Source organism: Tiliqua scincoides, chromosome 1, assembly GCF_035046505.1.
Source record: "Tiliqua scincoides isolate rTilSci1 chromosome 1, rTilSci1.hap2, whole genome shotgun sequence".
NCBI lineage: Eukaryota > Metazoa > Chordata > Lepidosauria > Squamata > Scincidae > Tiliqua > Tiliqua scincoides.
In genome coordinates, this window is record NC_089821.1 from 294,623,777 (window position 1) to 294,641,721 (window position 17,945).

General features: G+C 44.1%; 1 protein-coding gene across 1 annotated transcript in view; it reads left to right on the plus strand.

Annotated features, from left to right (window-relative positions):
• The window catches only part of RIN3 (Ras and Rab interactor 3), a 99,751-nt gene that overhangs the window by 44,562 nt on the left and 37,244 nt on the right, over positions 1 to 17,945 (plus strand). The window contains exons 4-6 of the mRNA XM_066628579.1: positions 3,539 to 3,611; positions 10,846 to 10,937; positions 16,405 to 17,856. Coding sequence (XP_066484676.1) covers positions 3,539 to 3,611; positions 10,846 to 10,937; positions 16,405 to 17,856 — 1,617 coding nt within the window. The remainder of the gene's footprint in view (positions 1 to 3,538; positions 3,612 to 10,845; positions 10,938 to 16,404; positions 17,857 to 17,945) is intronic.

The window sequence follows — 17,945 nt, forward strand, 5'->3', positions numbered from 1 at the left end:
AGACCCTTCAGGACCCTCATGGAGGCTTCAGGAGCCCCCCCCCAGGTACGTTAAAATGTCCCTGAGTCCCCCACAGTGCCTTGATCACTGTGGCACTGTCAGCACCCCCCTACTCCTGTCTCTGCACTACTTAACAGGTTCCCAACCGTGAACCGTTCACAGCACACCAATGTGCCATGGCACACTGGTTGAAAATCACTGGGCTAGAGCATCAGCTCCACATTTCTACTCTATTCCTCAGCTTTCTGTTCCAATCCATGGAATTGGGAGAAGCAGTGGAACTGAGAAGACAGAAAGAGGTGGGCACTGCCTGCCTGTCTACTGCCTGAGGCAATCAAAGCCCAATCCTGACTGCCCAGTGTGCGGGGCTGCAGTGGCGCCGAAAATGGCTGCCTCTGCATCCAGTGTGCTCCAGGCAGCCGCCAGCAGCTCCTCAGGAGAAGGCGACTTTTGTCCCCTTCCCCCGGGTAAAGCAAGTAGCCCTGCAGTGGGGCTGCTCAATTTTTCGGCGAACCAAAGGTCAGTATAGAATCAAGAGCCTCTGTGTCAGGTGGTGAGTCCAACAAAGAGGCTCTGGATCCAGTGGAGCAAAGCTCCACCAGTCCCGCCTCCATCTCGCCCCACTCCCTCCCCCGGAATGCCTCCTCCCCGCTCTCTCCCCACCCGCCCTCCCCCCTCCCTGGAACTCCTCCCCCACGCCTCCACCTATCTCTCTGCTGCTCAGCGGTCCGCTAGCACTGGTGGCTAGCACTGGTGGAGCACTAGTGCTAGAGCCTGCCAACGTGCTTTATGGCATGTTTACGACAGTGCACGCTGGCGGTGAGCCAGCATGCCAAGCTCAAGATTGGCTCTCAGTCGGTTTCATGGATGGGCCAGCCCTGCTATTGGTATTCAATTTCACGGCTGCCCCTGAATTCTAGCATCTGTTTCAACCGAAAAAGGTCTTCTTCCTCCAGTTCTGGGATCCCCATCATGAATAGTTTAATTAAATGGTATTTCTAAACCTTGTAAATAAGAATCCCTCTGCTGCAATAGGAGTTTTGAGCTGTAAAAGGCAGAATTCTTTGTTCAAGAATCCATCATAATTGAGTCCAAGAGGCCTTCACAGAATAGAAAGCCTGTGGCTTTCCTCACCAAAACCACACAGAGATCAGTATAGGAAGGTAAACAGGAAGAGATCCGGAACTACTGTACTCATTTTCTACAATTAGTTCACTTGGCTTCAGAGAGGACAAATTGCTTCTATAGTAAGAAACACTGAGAGATGCTGCTGTGAGGTGTAATATGTAGTCACAAAAATCACTGAGTGGAATGTTTATATTCCATACGTTCATAATCAGATGCGAAAACTCTTGGGACTGACCCCAGATATGTGTGTGTTTGTGTGTAATGTGAGCCACCTCTCTAAATGTGGTCCTAAGTGGCTTTAGAAGTGCATGCAGAGGGGGCATTCATTCCAACCACCACCACCTCCACCCCAGTATTTAAGAAAATTGATCTAGACTCACTGGGAAGTGAAGGAAGAGGCCAGAAAGTGTACATTCCATGTTTGTTAGTTTGTTTCACGTGGCTGTCCATATCCAAGGGAGCCATGTTTCTACCCTTGCTCTGCTATGCTCAAAAATGTATTCCTTGGATGTGTATGTTTGTCTGAGTGGGATGTGGGGACTTGAACTTTGCGTGCAGAATTTCATAAGTTCTTTACTTTTGCCTCTTTGCTGCTGATGCCATTGTAACTGTTAGGAGTTGGAGGTGCTGTGGTATCCTTGTGTCATGTTGTGTGTATAATGTCCCTGGGGCATCTTCCCATAGTTGGAGGTGGTGTCTGTTGCTGTGTTGTTCATTCCTAGTGGCTGGCATGGGGGGGATCTCTTCTGAGCACTGGCCACTCATTGGCCCTGCATCTCTCCCCCCCCCCCCCCCCACACACACTCAGTTCACCCTGGTGGCACTTCTCTGGCTGCCAGTTGTGGGACTGCTTGAATGCTGTGATTGGCTCCTTGGGCATCACACCAATGTCACAGCAATGATGCGCTATGATCAGGATGCTGCTCTGTGGATAACAGGCTGTGTTGGGTGCTGAGGATGTTACTGGGAAGGTGCTGCATCAGCATTGCTTTGCCAGTACAGGCTTGGAATTTGGCTGTTCTTGTGTCAGCATCAGTGAGCCATTGGTGGGGTGCTGAGACAGGCTTAGGATATGATAAGCATTGCATCAGCACAGCATCCAAATATGATAGGGCCACTATAGTCCCACTTACCTGCTGAATGTTCAGTTTTATTTATGTTAACTCAGAACCTCCCACTTTAGTACAGACATGAAATAGGATTACAATCCATTTTCAGTGTGTTTGTGGATTTATGCTGGTGGAAAGATGTGATGTGATAAAGATTGAACAAGTGAGTGGCAAGAGAATTGGTTAGGGAAAGCTGCAAACTGGGAATTAAATTGAGGGCCCAATCCTATCCAACATGCCATCTCCAGTAGAGCCACAATGCAGCCCTGTGGTAAGGGAGCACATGTTCCCATACCTTAAGAAGGCTCCAGAGACTGCCCCTTCACCACAAGATGCAGGGCACACCCCACTGGCACAACTGCACCAGCACTGGAAAATTGGATAGGATTGGGCCCTAAGAGCCCAATCCTATGTGTGTCTACTCAGAAGCCCTATAATAGTAAATGGAGCATACTCCTACATTAATGTGGATAGGATTGCAGCCTAAGGAAAACATGATTCTACTGAATTATTATGGCTGCAAAAAAAATTACAAAAAATATCTGGTATTACAAAAAAAAATTGTTGGCTTCTAAAATAGAATCCACAAGCATATGTAAATGCTTTTAATCCAGACCAGAAAAGCAGAATTCAATCTAGGCATGAACTGTGACCCAGGGTTATGTATTCATTTACAGGGCTATTAAACTGAGTCTTTTTTAAAATTAACAGTATCTTGCTAAATTCACTGCTTGGTACTTACAAAGGTTTATAAAAGTGAGATTGAAATTGTGCCGTAGGAAAGGAATTTAACACTACTTTGGAGTGCTTCCTATTTAAAACCTGAAACATTTGTGGAAGTATATTTTTGGCTGCGTCAGCTTGCCTGATGGCTTTCACATGCGTTTGGGGGAACATTCTGTTGCTTACCAGACTATTATATTTTTAATTAAGATTTAATGTAGAACCTAGGTTTAAGATTCTCCACACCAAAGTCAGTAGTGGGTTCTAGTGTGGAAGTGTCTGATGGGACTGCACTGCCTCACATGATGATAACAACATCCACAAATCCACTTGGTAAAAGCAGAAGAAGTTTATCAGGCTGATGAGCAAGTATGAGCATGTATTGGACCAAACAGAAATGAAGCAAGATCGAAATTGTCTCATTTATTCAGCTTTTTTAAAGGCCCCCCTGAAATGAACCAGGCAAAACATAGTTGTTTCCACATCGCACTGCAGAATGAGTAAGCACCACACCCCATTTGTCGTTCTCTCTTATTTAGTGACAAAAGTCCTTGAATGCTTTTCTTGTCTCTCATCAGTACTGTACCTGGAAGGATCTCTTCTAGTGTTTGAAGATATCTTCAAACTGGTTGCATTCTACTGTGTCAGTAGGTAAGTTGGATTTATGTGTTCATTAATGGCATGGGTTCATATATGGTGGTAAGGAAAAGATTCTAGGGTAGCATGGAACATAACAGTATGATTCTTAGCAAAGGAAAACTAAACTTTTCCCACTAACTTGTTCATCACAGTAATCAGTGCTTCCAAAACTAGCTGACTTGAAAAAAAATATTGGTCCATGTTCTTTTCTGAAGTGCTTAATGACCCCCTAGGTAGTCATAGCAAGCCTAAAAACCAGTTCAGTCAAAAGCAAATGGTTTAATGATCAGGCAGCTTTCAATTTCAATATATTGTCATCTTTTTTTTTTTTTTTTAAATTCTGTTGTATATATTTTGCTAGTAAAACCTTTCCAAAATTCAAAGATAAAGAATTTTTAGAATCTTTTTCCCCCACATCAAAGAATTATAATGTATTCATTTGTTGCACGTAAAATATATTCTTATGTATGACATGTCCAGTTCGAAACTGGTTCAAATTGTATTTTTTAAAATAACCCTCTGAACTGGACAGTAAAGAAGTACTGAACCATTCAATCACATAGATTTGTAATGGTTCGAGTCCCTTATAATAAGAGTAGATTGGTGGTGGGGGTACTGCATGAATTGTTCTCTGAGATATTCTGTTTCATACATTATAGCCAAATTATAAACACTAAATGGTTTGGTGAACCATTCCCTCCAATGTATGTTTTGATTTCTCCTTTTACCTTTTGTTTCAAGCAAACAATAGTCAGCCATCACATCCAAACTGAGAAAACTATGGTTGAACCAAACCAGAATTGGTAACCACAGTTTAAAGTAAAACACAATAGTCTAAATAAGCTAGTAATAAGAGCTGTGGAGAAGCGTAATCCTGATCAGAAAAGTCAAGCACATAAAGGTTGAATGACATACAGTGGCATCCCTTGGGAGGGTGCAGCACTTACCTTCAGAAGCTCATGCTCCAGAAATTTGGGAGTGATGTAATGATGTAATCACATTGCCCCCGATATTCGGGGATATTGCATTGCTTTAAATGTAACAATCCCCTCTCCAGACAGACAGCAGCAATCTTCAGCTCACTCCAGGCCCAGCCACTTTGTGTTCTTACTGACACGCGGTAAAAACATGATTGTTGGTGAGAGTGCGAGGTGGCTGGACATGGAGCAGGCCAAAGATCACAAGCTCAGGTGGTGTGGTATCACCTGGGGGTAGCCTGCATCACCCGCACCTCTGTAGTGATGATACTGATGACATGTTTAATGTAGTGTGTAGTTGGGCTCTTAAAACAGAATGAGCAGAAGCAAGGTTGTGATTTACTAGTAGTTCATTGGCCAGTTTCCAGGAAGACACCAATTGCCTTCTGGTTGCTAGGATTCCTGCAAAAATAATGCTAGACTAAGAGCATCTTGGTTTGATCCATCCAAGCACTAGTTATATTCTTAATCAATGGTTCATATTCATAAGCAACACAGATAATTGCTGCAGTAACTCTAAAGTGATTCTGAGTATGCATTTTGGCTTTGCCAATTTAAAATATATCATGGACCAGAGGGATTCTGGTTTTAAAAAAAGATTAAAAGAAGACACAAAACTGAAGTTAGTCCACCCTTTGACTTAGAACAGGGGTGTCAAACTCATTTCATACCAAGGGCCGAATAGCATTCATGATGCTTGCTGAGGGCCAGAAATGATGTCATTAGGCAGGAAGTGATGTCATTAAACAGGTCATAACGAAAAAAAATCACTTTGTCTCACTTAGGAATTCATTAGCTGCAAATGACAGAAGAGAAACTATGCAAATCTTGATCATATTTCAAGATACGGGAGAGCCCAATTTTCATGTGGGTTGCCCTTACAGCAGTAACACCTCAGCACTGCTCAGTAGCTGAGAGCCTGAGGGCAGGATGAAAAGCTTCCGCGGGCCGCATACAGCCCCTGGGCCTTATGTTTGACACCCCTGACTTAACATTAGGTACAATTTTTCACACAAGCCCACTTAAATCCCACTAAATGATTGAAATCAGTTTTATTAAACAGACTATTTTGCTGGATATTAGCTTTGGAGCCGATGATATGTTGATTACAATAAATGTAGTTTATATCTGTAATGTAATGCATCTGATCTGTAAACACAGTCTTCCTTGTCTTTGAAGTTATGCTAAATCTGCTCTTTAAAAGACATCCAAGTAGACACCCAAACTTTTGTCCATTGGCACCCCTGAAGGAAATGCTACCAGGTAAAGGGTGATCTGTCGCTGCTTCTAAACGTTCCTGTTGCCACTGACAACCACCCTAGCCTAATATTTTTACTTGGTCTGGAAGAACTTTCTGATATTCCCTCCTCTAGTGACCATGAGTAGGTATGGTCAGGTAGCAATGTCCCAGTTTGCACTCTGTATCTAGATTTCACACTCCCAGAACTTAGAGTAGCAATAAGCTAGTCAGATAACCAAAGGGATATGCTTCTCTCACTGGTCCCTGGGTTCACACTCAAGGTATAGCATCACAGTAAAGTTTTACCAAGAACTCAAGAGACAAAGTAAACAACTAGTTTATTTTCTCTCTATACAAAAGCAGCACATACAGTTATGTGCTTCTTACATGGAAGAAGAATGATAATGCAACACACAAATAATTAGACAGCATATTCAAGATCACTGTTGAGGCAGTTCTAAGGAGGGTTTTTTACAACCAAATCCTAAGCTGCCTGGCACCAAAGTAGCTACCACTGCATCTTGTGCATGCTGCAACTGCTGCCGGAGTCTCCTTGGGGGAAGGGGACATTCCCCTGGGTAAAGGCATAGGCCCCGCAATGGATCTCCTTCAGTCTGTACTGGCTATTTCGCTGGCACAGACTGGAGGAGCTCTGTGTTGGGCTTTTCAGCACAACATGGAGCATTGTATCCAACAGAGCAGGCCTCCGCCGGTCCTACGCCCTCCCACCTGGTTCCTCCCCTGCCCCACACCACCCACCCCTGCCCTCTCCCCACCCTGGAATGCCTCCCGCCACTCCGACAAACCTTACTGCCATCCAGAGCTCTTCCCTTGCAACATGGCACCCATCCAGTGCTTGGCTGGCGCTGGTGGTCCCTACACGAAGGGTGCCATAAACATGCTTTTACAGCATGTTTACAACTAAAGCTAAAGAGCTCAGGGTTGGGCTCTAAGTCTCATCACAGACTTTAGTACAATGGTTAGAATTTATGGAGCCTGAGACCAGAGAGGGGGTGGTTTCCTGCAGAGCTTCTGTGAGAAGGAGTGAGAGATCCCATTTCAACCTATCCACTGAGGGCACAACATCTTATTTATAGCAATATTTCCCAAGAGCAGTGAAAATTACAATATGTCCCAGCACATTCCAACACTCTGAACTTCCCAGAACCAAGGATGAGCTCACAGGTTTGCTGTTGACCTCTTTGATCTTTCAAGTGTTCCATCCACTGCCTTCAAACTATTCTTCTCCAGAATGACTTGAATAGCAAACCACCCTTCTTCCAAACAGTGCTTAATCCTGTTCATTTCCAGTAAGATACAGAGAAACAAATTAGCATGTTTTGCTATGGAATAAATTTAGGATTTGGTTTTCTCTAGCAGGGAGAGACCCTTAAGATGGAAAAGTGAATCAAAAGCAAAAGCTGATCAAATTCATTTCTTCGTAATCAGAGCTATTTTTCTCTCCAGCTCCATGACAGTGAATGTTTTTATATGAGCAGTGACATGCAAGTTCTTCCTTGAACTGTGAACTATTTACATTACAATATAGCAAAGCAAAACACCAGTCCCTGCAGAAGTGCACTTATGGTCTTCTCTGCCATCTAACTCTTGGAAGGAAGCCCCTGGGTCTTACCTATTTGTTTCTCTGTTTGTTATAGTTTTATCCACCTCTTCTTCCAAAGGCACTTTTTATTTTATTTTTTTATTGTATCACATTGCTTCATATTAGGAGCTTTAAATCACAAGGCCGTAAATGGGACTAAATATTTTCTTTTTTTTCCTGCTTACTATACTTGGCTAAGTGGGCAGGGGGCTGGGAGGAAGGAAGAGAAAGGGGATTACTGAGCAGCAATGAAGCCAGTGCAAGCTTCCATCCAGAACCCCCTGATTTTGAAAACTTAATTTTTAGAACCAACTCCTCACCAAATCTTCTTTTGCCAGAAAAGTAAGTGAAAGGTACAGCAGATATCTCATATTAGTTTGTGTTTCCCTGACATGTTAGAAAATGGCCACCAGTGGTAATAAAGTGAGTGGTTCCTCCATAGCCCATAGCAAACAGAAACCTATAAGAAAAAACACTGCTGCAATCTCTCCACTTAGAGTAATTCAAGCATTTTGTAATTGCCTCAGTGTGTGGTTGGTCTGTGGAACTCCTGGACACAGCATGTGGTGATGGCATCTGGCCTAGATGCCTTTAAAAAGGGATTAGACAAGTTTCTGGAGGAAAAATCCATTACGGGTTACAAGCCATGATGTGTATGTGCAACCTCCTGATTTTAGAAATGGGCTATGTCAGATGCAAGGGAGGGCACCAGGATGCAGGTCTCTTGTTATCTGGTGTGCTCCCTGGGACATTTGGTGGGCCGCTGTGAGATACAGGAAGCTGGACTAGATGGGCCTATGGCCTGATCCAGTGGGGCTGTTCTTATGTTCTTATGTACCTGGTTTGAAATACTTGGCATCAGTAAAACAGCATCTGCAGTTCAGCAGGTGCCTCAGGTTAACCTAAGAGTCCTGCTGAATCAGGCCAAAGGCCCATCTAGTCCAGCTTCCTGTATCTCACAGTGGCCTACCAAATGCTTCAGGAAACACACTAGACAACAGACACAACCTGTGACCTGGTGCCCTCCCCTGCATCTGGCAATCAGAGGCAGCCAACCTCTACCTTGCACATACCTACCATGACTTGTAACCCAAGGTTGTTCATCAGGAAGACTACGTAGCTTGAGCTTCAAGGGTAATTTTAAATTTATTGTACTTAAAAAGTGCTGCTATGTTTTGAAAACAAACAAAATAAAACACCCCCCAAGCTGTCATCCGAAATCCACTCTCTTGTGCCTATCAAAATGAGAAGGATAAAATATTGCTTTTCAGTTGGGCCCAAATAGCAAGTTGTCAGGAAATCAAGGTTTCCTCTCTGCATCTTTCTGCAATATTGGTGTCATTGCACTTAGAGTTTCCCCTCCACTTTATTGGCCACTGTTTGAGGGGGCAGGAAAACTTTCAGCAGGATTACATCACCTCACACTTGGCAAAAAGGAGGTCCAAATTTATTTATAGATTTTAAAGCACCTAAATCCTGCAAATAACAAGGTGTCTATTCAAATCAAGAACTCTGGCCAGCCCTTAGGAGCTTGTGGTAATTGCCTGGGAAGAGTTGCCTTTGAAGGAATTCTCCTGACTAAAGAAAACATAGACTGTGAGTGTTTTTGGTTAATGTATGACAAAACGTTAGTGGGGGGGGGGGAAGGCTACAGTGAGTTCATCACTTAGCCATTCTGAGATCTGCCAAGGCATGCAGTTTGCTTCAACACTCATGCCAGTCATGTGAGTGATTTCCTGCAGAGTAGGAAAAGATCCAGCCAAGCTTTTTTTAATGTCTTGCTAACTGAAACTTGCCTCTTCCTAGCTGTTTTTAGAACATTTACAATAATTGACTTTTTAAAGGACTTTGGTCAGCAATAAAGGGAGACAGTGATGCTACCTCAGTGGCTCTCAAAATGATTGAGCCATATATCCCTTGACGATACAGGCGTGTCCAGGTATCTGTGGGGGTTCCGTTCCGGAAACCCCCATGGTTAACTGAAACTATGGTTAACTGAAACGGTGAACAACCCCCCACCCCCCAGAGGCAAGGGGAAATCTGCTCTGCTCCTCTCACCTATGGAGGGTCCTCTGAGCCCAGCAGAAGCTGTGGATGGACAAGCTCAAACCGAGCCCGAGAAGTTAAAAAATGGAGTATAAAAATGAGGGCTTCCATGGGCCTCCTAATGCATTGAAAACATCACTTCTGGTTTTATGAAAAAAATGGAAGTGGTGTTTTTAATGCATTTTAGGAGGTCCACGGAAGCCCTCATTTTAATTTTTTTGCTTTCCTGGCTCAGTCTGAGCATGGCGGAGGCTGCGGACAGATGTCTGCAAACTCTACTGGGCTCGGAGGATCCTACAGAGGTGAGGGGAGCAGACCTCCCTTCACCTCTGCAGGGGGCACATGCCAGGGCGCACACCGGGAGCCTTGCAGACCCAATCTGTGGATGTGAATCCACAGATACAGGATCTGTGGATACAGGGGCCCCTGTAGTCTAATCAAATCAAACTTGTGCTCCCAATTCCCTGAAAATACATGAATGCAGTGCTAAGTTACTCATGATTCCCACTCATTTTTTTTTTAATTTCACCCTTTCTCAGGACATGGAATTTCCCTCCCTGTCCTCACAACATAACAGTAAGGTGCGTTGAACTGATTGACCCAGGGTTACCCAGTGTGCTTAATGTTTGAGCAGGGATTTGGACCCAGAATTCCACAGTCTTAGGGCGCAATCCTAACCAACTTTCCAGCACTGACCTAGCTGAAATGCAGCCCCAAGGTGAGGTAACAAACATGCCCTTACCTTGAGGACGACCCCTTCACTGCCTTCCCACTACAGGATGCAGTGCACGCCACATTGGCACAGCTATGTCAGTGCTGGAAAGTTGGTTAGGATTGTGCCCTAAGTTCCCAACCGCTCTGCCGCTCTGACATCATTGTATATGCTACCAGTTTGGCCCTGATATTGAAAATGTATTCTGGCACTTGGTCCTGGTGAGACTTGAAGACCAAGGCATGGGGCTTTCGTTGATTTGTATCCTGCTCTTCCCCCAAGAAATTTAGGGTGGCGTATATGAGGATTAATTCCTTATAGCCTCACAGCAGCAACAAACCTATGAGATAGTTTAATTTGAGAGTATGCTACAAGCATAAGTCAGCAGCCGTGAACTCAGTGGCTGCCTGAAGATCTGAACCCATTTATCCCCAGTCCAAGTGCAGGATTTTACTGACTACTCTCCACAGGAATATGCTCTTTAAAATGTTGAAGTCCAGGGATCTACTTTCTTGGAAGCATGTTCTGCTATCATCACTATGACGTAGCTTGAAATACCATATATAGACAAGAGAGGAAGCAGTAGCTTCATTTTTTTCCAAACTGAAACTCTTTTCTGCCACCCCTCACGCATGTGTATTTCTGTTTCTTTTCTCCCCTCCCCCCAGAGATTTGCTTCCCTTCACGCTAAGACTACCGCAGGCAATATTGGAAGCTAATACCATTACAGACCTAGAAACCATCTCTAGTCTGGGAATAGGTAAGTTGTGCAGGAAACATCTTGACGTCTCATGGCAAAAGTCTTTCCTAAAGAGTGACTTGATTATTTGTCTCACTTTTTGCCAGCTCAAATATGTTCCTGGCTGCCACTGCAAATCCATTTTCCCCTCAATCCCAGGCTGTTTCAGCTTGTGTAAAGGAGGAATTCCACAGCTCAAGATTGTGTCATGTTCCTCAACTGTTCGAGAAGCCCAAATGTTAGATTGCATGCCTGTATCCTGAGCTAATTTACTTACTGTAGAATTCATATACCACTTTTCAACATGCATTCCCAAATCAGACCATTTCATTAAAATGGTAAAATATCAACATTTGGAGAACCTAAAATGAAAACACCAGAAATTAACATTAGAAACATCTGCAAAGAAAACTAGATTCCCACCCCCTCAAAGAAAAAACCAGAGCAAAACAACATTGCTTTCACTTGTTTGGCCTGCCTTAAGCTTCTGGAAGCGTACTCAATAAATGACACCAAAGAGGTGGATAAAGAACATTCCTGAGCTCCAGGGCGACAACTGAGAAGATACTGCTGGTTGCAGAAGCCAGTCTAGCATCCAAAAAAGTTGGGACTTGAAGCTGGGCTTTACTGGATGATCACAAACTATGTGGAAGTACACATGGTGGGAGGTGCTCCCTGGGATAATGTAACAGTGCAATCCTACGCATGTGTACCCAGAAGTAAGATTCACTGTATTCATTGGGCCTCACTCCCAGGTAAGTATGTAATTGCAGCCTAATGCTTCAATCCTATCCTCGACCGTTTTGTGGTGTGCAGCGGTGCCAGCTCTGCTGCATCCTACGGACTGGCCAGTGACCATAATGCAGTGAAGAGGTCTGTAAAAGAAATTTATACTTGCCCACTCTGCCATGCCATGGTCCCCAATGTGTCTACTCAGTTCTGTGCCAGTCCAGGAGGGCCGAAAATGGAGCATGGTATATCAGTGGCACTGCCACCACCAATATCCATACCCCGCCCTGCTCTGACATCCCTCCCAGCTGGTACCAATCCCTGCCCCGATCCTCCCCTTTTCTACCCACTGCCCCTTTTCTCCCCACCACAAACTTACCAGTACTAGTGGTAGCTGGGCACTCTGGTGATATTTGTAGTCACCAGCCATTCGTGCTGGTGGCCCCATATCACACACCATTGCTGTGAGTGCCATGCCAGAAACCCAGGCCTTCTATTGACTCAAGTTTCATCATCAGAATGCCTGGATGGAAGTGAACTGTAAATCATGTAGAGTCTTCCTTTTAAAAAAAAAATCTGCGTAAACATGCTAGATTATTTTTGCTTTGTTTTGATTAACAGAATCTAATCAGCTCAAGGAGCAGGTAATGCACTCAAGTGTTCTTTTTCAAAAGGAAAGATTTCATAATTCACAATGTTTATTGATTGTCAATTTCCACTTCCTCCAGAATCATGCAGCTTTTAAGGAGAGGAGTTCCCCATTTAGCAATGACACTTCCAAAGAATATATGCTTGTTCCTAGTAACAAATCCTTTTTCCACTGCCTTCTGCACTGCATTTGTTTGATTTATAAAACAAAACAAATTTTACAAACATAGTTTCTAATTTTTTTGGCTGTCTGACTGCCGGACGGACCGCTTGAAGCTTTTCTCTATCAGTCTTTATTGGGACTTGAATGTGGCCGTACTGGCAAAGCTGTGGGATCTGGAAAACGTTCATGGCACTAAAGTCACCAGCATAGCCGATATCTGCAGAAAGAAGCAGCAGAGGGACCTTGATGTGATTGCCCCACTTCTGTGACTGAATTACTGTGTGTGGCTCTGCACCAGTTCAAGCAGCAGATCTGCTTGGACTGGCTCAGTTATTAAAATTATGCAAAAGATGGTTACGCTCAAATAGGTAAATTTTGTTTGGTAGGGCACAGCCAGGCAGGGGTCATGTGCCCTGGGTGCCAATTGAAGTGGGCACCACTGAGGAGCAGCTTCCTGGCTGACCCTTGGCTTCTGCCAAGCCTCTGCAAACTTCCAAGCACAGCACTGTGCTTGGGGGCCTGCAGCGGTTCAGCAAAATTCAAAAGTCAACCAGGAAGCTGCTGGAGAAGGAATTGAGGGGGGAGGGGGTGACAGACACATTGTGAAGCTGCCGCCACTGCCACCCTCCTATGAACACAAGTGATGTCACAGCGTCACATGATGTCATAATGTTGCGTGACATCACTGCCCCAGGTGACACTGTCCCTGGCTATGCCGCTGAGACCAACTAAAGCTGTTGCATCAGGCACCAGAGTGAGAGGGGCACTCTTTTCTGTCCACCTTCATGGTTTCACTGCGCCTCCTTCTCCTTCTACTCCCCGGGTTGGGAAAAGGAGAGGGGGACAAAGAGGAAGATGATATCTGGAAGGGAGAAGAGTGCTGCGCTATGACATTGGAGAGTGGGAGAAGCTGAGGCTGGCACATCTTTGAGTAAGAAGTCGTACTCAAGTCTTACTCAAGGAGTAAGGAGTCTGCATCTTTGGCATGCAGGAAGTCTTGGGCTGGCCCTGAGCACAGCACAAGTTCCTTCTCTGATTAAGCATATTCCTGAACTTGTACAAAATATCTGGTGTGTACTCATTATTATGTGCTAGCAGGTGCACCTCTGGTTGTGCTTTCCACACACTCCAGTACTGATGTAGCGTAGTAGGACTCTGTCCTATATTCCTTTTTTTATTGGTCCTTACTGTAGCTCAGCCCCGGTTCTCTCTTTACAAATAGTCCTAACTAACAAGATATTCACTGATATGTGTTCCAGGTATGGCAGGCACTGGGGTCCCATTCTGTAACCCTGTCACTGAACTGTGTTACAGCTCTCTAGCACAGACTGCTGTATTGTCCCCAGTGGCATAGCTAACAGGGGTGCATGGGTAGCAATTGCACTGGGCAACAACCTGAGCTTAACACTAGTGGCCAAAATTGTGAAACCCTTGGTAAGGATGAAAAATATCATCATATTGTATATATCATTGGAAAGGTAATTTAATGTAGAATGCAATGAAACAAACTGTGCTGAAACTTCTGTAATGTATCAAAAGTTAAGGCTGATTAACCAGAAAATGAAAACACAGTTGCCTTATGGAACAAAAAGTAGATTTACTTAACTCAGAACTGACCAATGAGTGACCAGAAGTGACCAATGAGACTGATTGTTTTGAGAACCAATCAGATGTTGTTATGATACAGAATGGAACCAATAAACTGTTAATATGAGTCAGCTCTGATTTCCGTGTATCATAATACAGTTACCCCTGCTAACTGGGTAAAGAGGCACTTTTTCAAGTGGTGCTCCTCTTATAATTAGCAGGGGGAGAGTAACTATCCTTCTTTACAGTGTCTCTAACCAATATAGGGCACACTTTTTATTAATTAATTAATTAAATTTGATTTCATCATAGGGGAGCTACAAAATTTTCTTTAACCCCAGGCAGATGCCTTAGCTACGCCACTGATTGCCCCATTGCTTCCTACGAATAGGAAGGTGTTCCAACACGTAAAATAACTTCCTCCATCTTTGACCAACATCCTCCTAGCTCAGGTCTCCTCCTGGCATTACATTTCACTAGTCATGCTTAGAAAAAATGCACAGATCAGGTGTTTGAGAAAGGGTTAGGTCATTTCTTTTGAATAATAATAATAATAATAATAATAATAATAATAATAATAATAATAATACAGGTATTTATATACCGCCTTTCGTGGTCGTAGGGATTTTTACAATTGAAAGAAGGTTCTATCTTTCAAGAAACCACAACATTCAGATGTTTCTTTCTGATCTGGTCGCAACATTCTGGCCTCCATCCTCCCACTCTCAGAGCAGATAGAATAACTCGGCTCAGCTTGTCAGCTGCTTCAAGGTCGCATGGTGCTGGTGGCCTCGAACTGGTGACCTGCAGATGTTATCTTCAGGCAAACAAAGGCTCTACCCTCTAGACCAGACCTCCTTCCCTTGAAGGAGAATTCTTTCTTTGAAGAAAGAATTAGACTTTAAAAGGAAAGACACCCACTATTTCAGTTGCTTCAGTTCCATTGCCAAGTCAGCAATTGAGATAATAAGCAGTCTTGGGCAAAATAAGTGTTTAATTAGAAAAATTTATTAGCAAATTATTTTCTTATTTATGTTTTGGGGCATTGGTTTTCACTCTTGCTGGGATCTCAGTGTACCTGAATTTAGCTGCTCATCTCTCCCTCCTACAGACAGATCCTGCTAGGAAATTCCAGCCAAAAACAGGGAAACCTGGGACTAGTCGTTCGTGAGAGAACATGTTGCATAGAATGTCATGCATTCTCTGTCTTACAAATGAGTCCTAGAATTTCCTGTAGGTTCTCAATCACTGTGGTCATTTTTCAAGCTGTTGCAATCACACACATTCTGCAACAACCTGGTTGGCAACTTTCAGTCTCGAAAGACTATGGTATAGCCCTACAGCACCCAGTATTCCCAGGCAGTTTCCCATCCAAGTACTAATTAGGCCTGATGCTGCTTAGGTTCTGAGATCAGATCAGATCCGGCATGTGCAGGGTAACAGTTGCTGCAGCAACCTGGTCACCCCAAATGAAAGCAACATTTTGCACAATATGTTCTTCCATGTGAAACTTTGCTGGATCATGAACTCATTGGCAGCCCTGTACAATCCTTTTCACCTGTGGTGTGAACTTGGACCCACATGTTGCCTTGCATGCATACCCATATGCTAGTTAACACCAGATCAGCTCTTTATTTCACCCTAACCCCTGCTCTAGGTAGTATGTCCACTGCTTGAAAATACATTTAAAGTAGCAAATACAGTTCCAGCCTATTTATACACAGATTTTTTATACAGGGATTTGACTCAACACGATTGGCCCCTGCAAATGAGAAAGAATGTGCTGATCCCTGGAGAATGGGGAAAAATGCATCCCTTTAAAATCAGTTTTAAAAACTGAACAGTCCTTTAACAGCCTCCTTAAAGAGAGAGAGAGAGAGAGAGAGAGAGAGAGAGGGCAGCAGACTAACAATCCATCAATCCTTCTTTCTCCTGCTGACGCCTCCCTTCACGTGAAAGAAAGTCCATCATTTTCCATTGGTGAAGGGAGGGCTTTCACGCTGTAGCAACAGGGAGGGTGAATGTTTTGGCTTTCACGCTGTAGCAAGGCCCAGATAGGTTTAGGCCATAAAATGTACTTGCATTTTTTAAGAACAGTTGCACCTGTAATCTTCCATCCAGCCTCATTCTTAATAGTACTAAGTAGAATGGTAGTATATGGCAATACCATCTTATGGAATTTGTATACCGTCTCTGATTTTGTCAAGTCTAAGGTGAATTGACAAGGTCAATTCATGTTCTCTTGCAATGGAAGTTTTAAAACTCTGTTGTGCAAGTCCTGTAAACATTCAGTTATCTGAGGATAAAGCATTTGCAGCCTTTTTCTTTTCTGATGCTCAGTTACTTTATTATTTTGGGCAGGTTTCTGGGACTCCTCTTTAAATCAAAGGCGAAGTTTTCCCCACTCCGTGAAAGGTCCTGCTTTCACTGCAGCCCAGGCAAAAAAAGGAAAAAAACCAAGCCAGTGTTTTGCAAGCAGCACAAACAATTGTTCATGTGAAATTGAGCTGTCATTAGGAAATGACAGGCTGTGGTTTGTAAATCCTATTTTTATAGAGGAGAGAAGCAATCCATTTCCCGTGGATGTTCCTCCTCCAGCAAGCTGCAGGGAGAGCCCTCCTTCTAGAGACACTGTGACAAAGTCACTTAAGAAATCACCCAGTCGTCCCGCTCCACCACCACCACCTCCTCCGCTTCCGCATGCTGTGAAACAGCTTAAGACATCTTCTGTTTGCCTAGTCTCCTCTGGAGAGGGTCAAGTTCAAGATCTGGCGAAAAACAAAAAAGAAATGAGAGCTGAGATCAGCAAAGAGAAAGAAAATGGTGGCCAAGATTCCACTCTTCCAGGTGACACTTCATCTACAAACTCAAAGAAAAGTGTCCCTCCTTTAATTCCTCCAAGAAGGTGCGTCTCTGAAAGAACACCACGAAAAGACTGTTTGGATAAATCTCAGAAGTGTTCATTGCCTGGAAGGGAACTGGCAGAAAGAACAAGTGCTGAGACTGAAAGCTCTAGTAATGATTTTGAACATATTAAGCCTCCAGAGATGATTGAAGGAATTACAAAGGACAAGCTCTCACAATGTCCAGAAATAAAGCCTGATAATGAGAAGAAAGTGACTGAGCTGGAGAAGAAACCCACCATGAAGCCAGGGAAGGAGCCTCCTATCCCACCTCCAAGGAAGAAGAGGCTCTCACGACAGCCATCATCAGCTAGCTCTTGCCATTCGAAAGAGAAAAGTATTGATGAGTCGGAAGAGTGGAGTCTAAAAAAACAAGACACCCCACTGGCAAAAACATGCTCCAATGTGAAAAGGGAATCAACATTTGGACATAAGCCCGTCAGCTTAGCAGTTCGCCAGAGTTCTCGTGACTCACTAGATTGCCCAGTAAGCAACACAGGGGCGCAAACGCCTGCCTCCGAACCAGACTCCTATTCCACCAGCAGCACTGAGGACGAGTTAGAGCACGTGATGAGCCCTTCGGTGAAGAAGACTCGTTCCATGATCTTAGGCCGGGCCAAGAACCGTCTGTCCATGGTCAGCCTGAGCAACGTCTTCATGGCTTTCCTGTCCGCGGACAGAAAGTTGCAGAAGAAGATTGTGGAGCTGGCACAGGACAAGGACTCTTACTTTGGCAATTTGGTGCAGGACTATAAAGTGTACAGTCTGGAGATGATGGCCAGGCAGAGCTCCAGCACCGAGATGCTTCAGGAGATCCGCTTAATGATGACGCAGCTGAAGAGCTACTTGATACAAAGCACAGAGCTGAAATCTTTTGTGGACCAGGCTGTTCACACCGAAGAGCAACTAGGTAAGCCTTCTACTCTTCTTTGGGTTCCTAGAATGGTGGGTATGAGATGCAAAGCTGAGAAAGGTGCAGGTTAAATGATTCGAAGATTC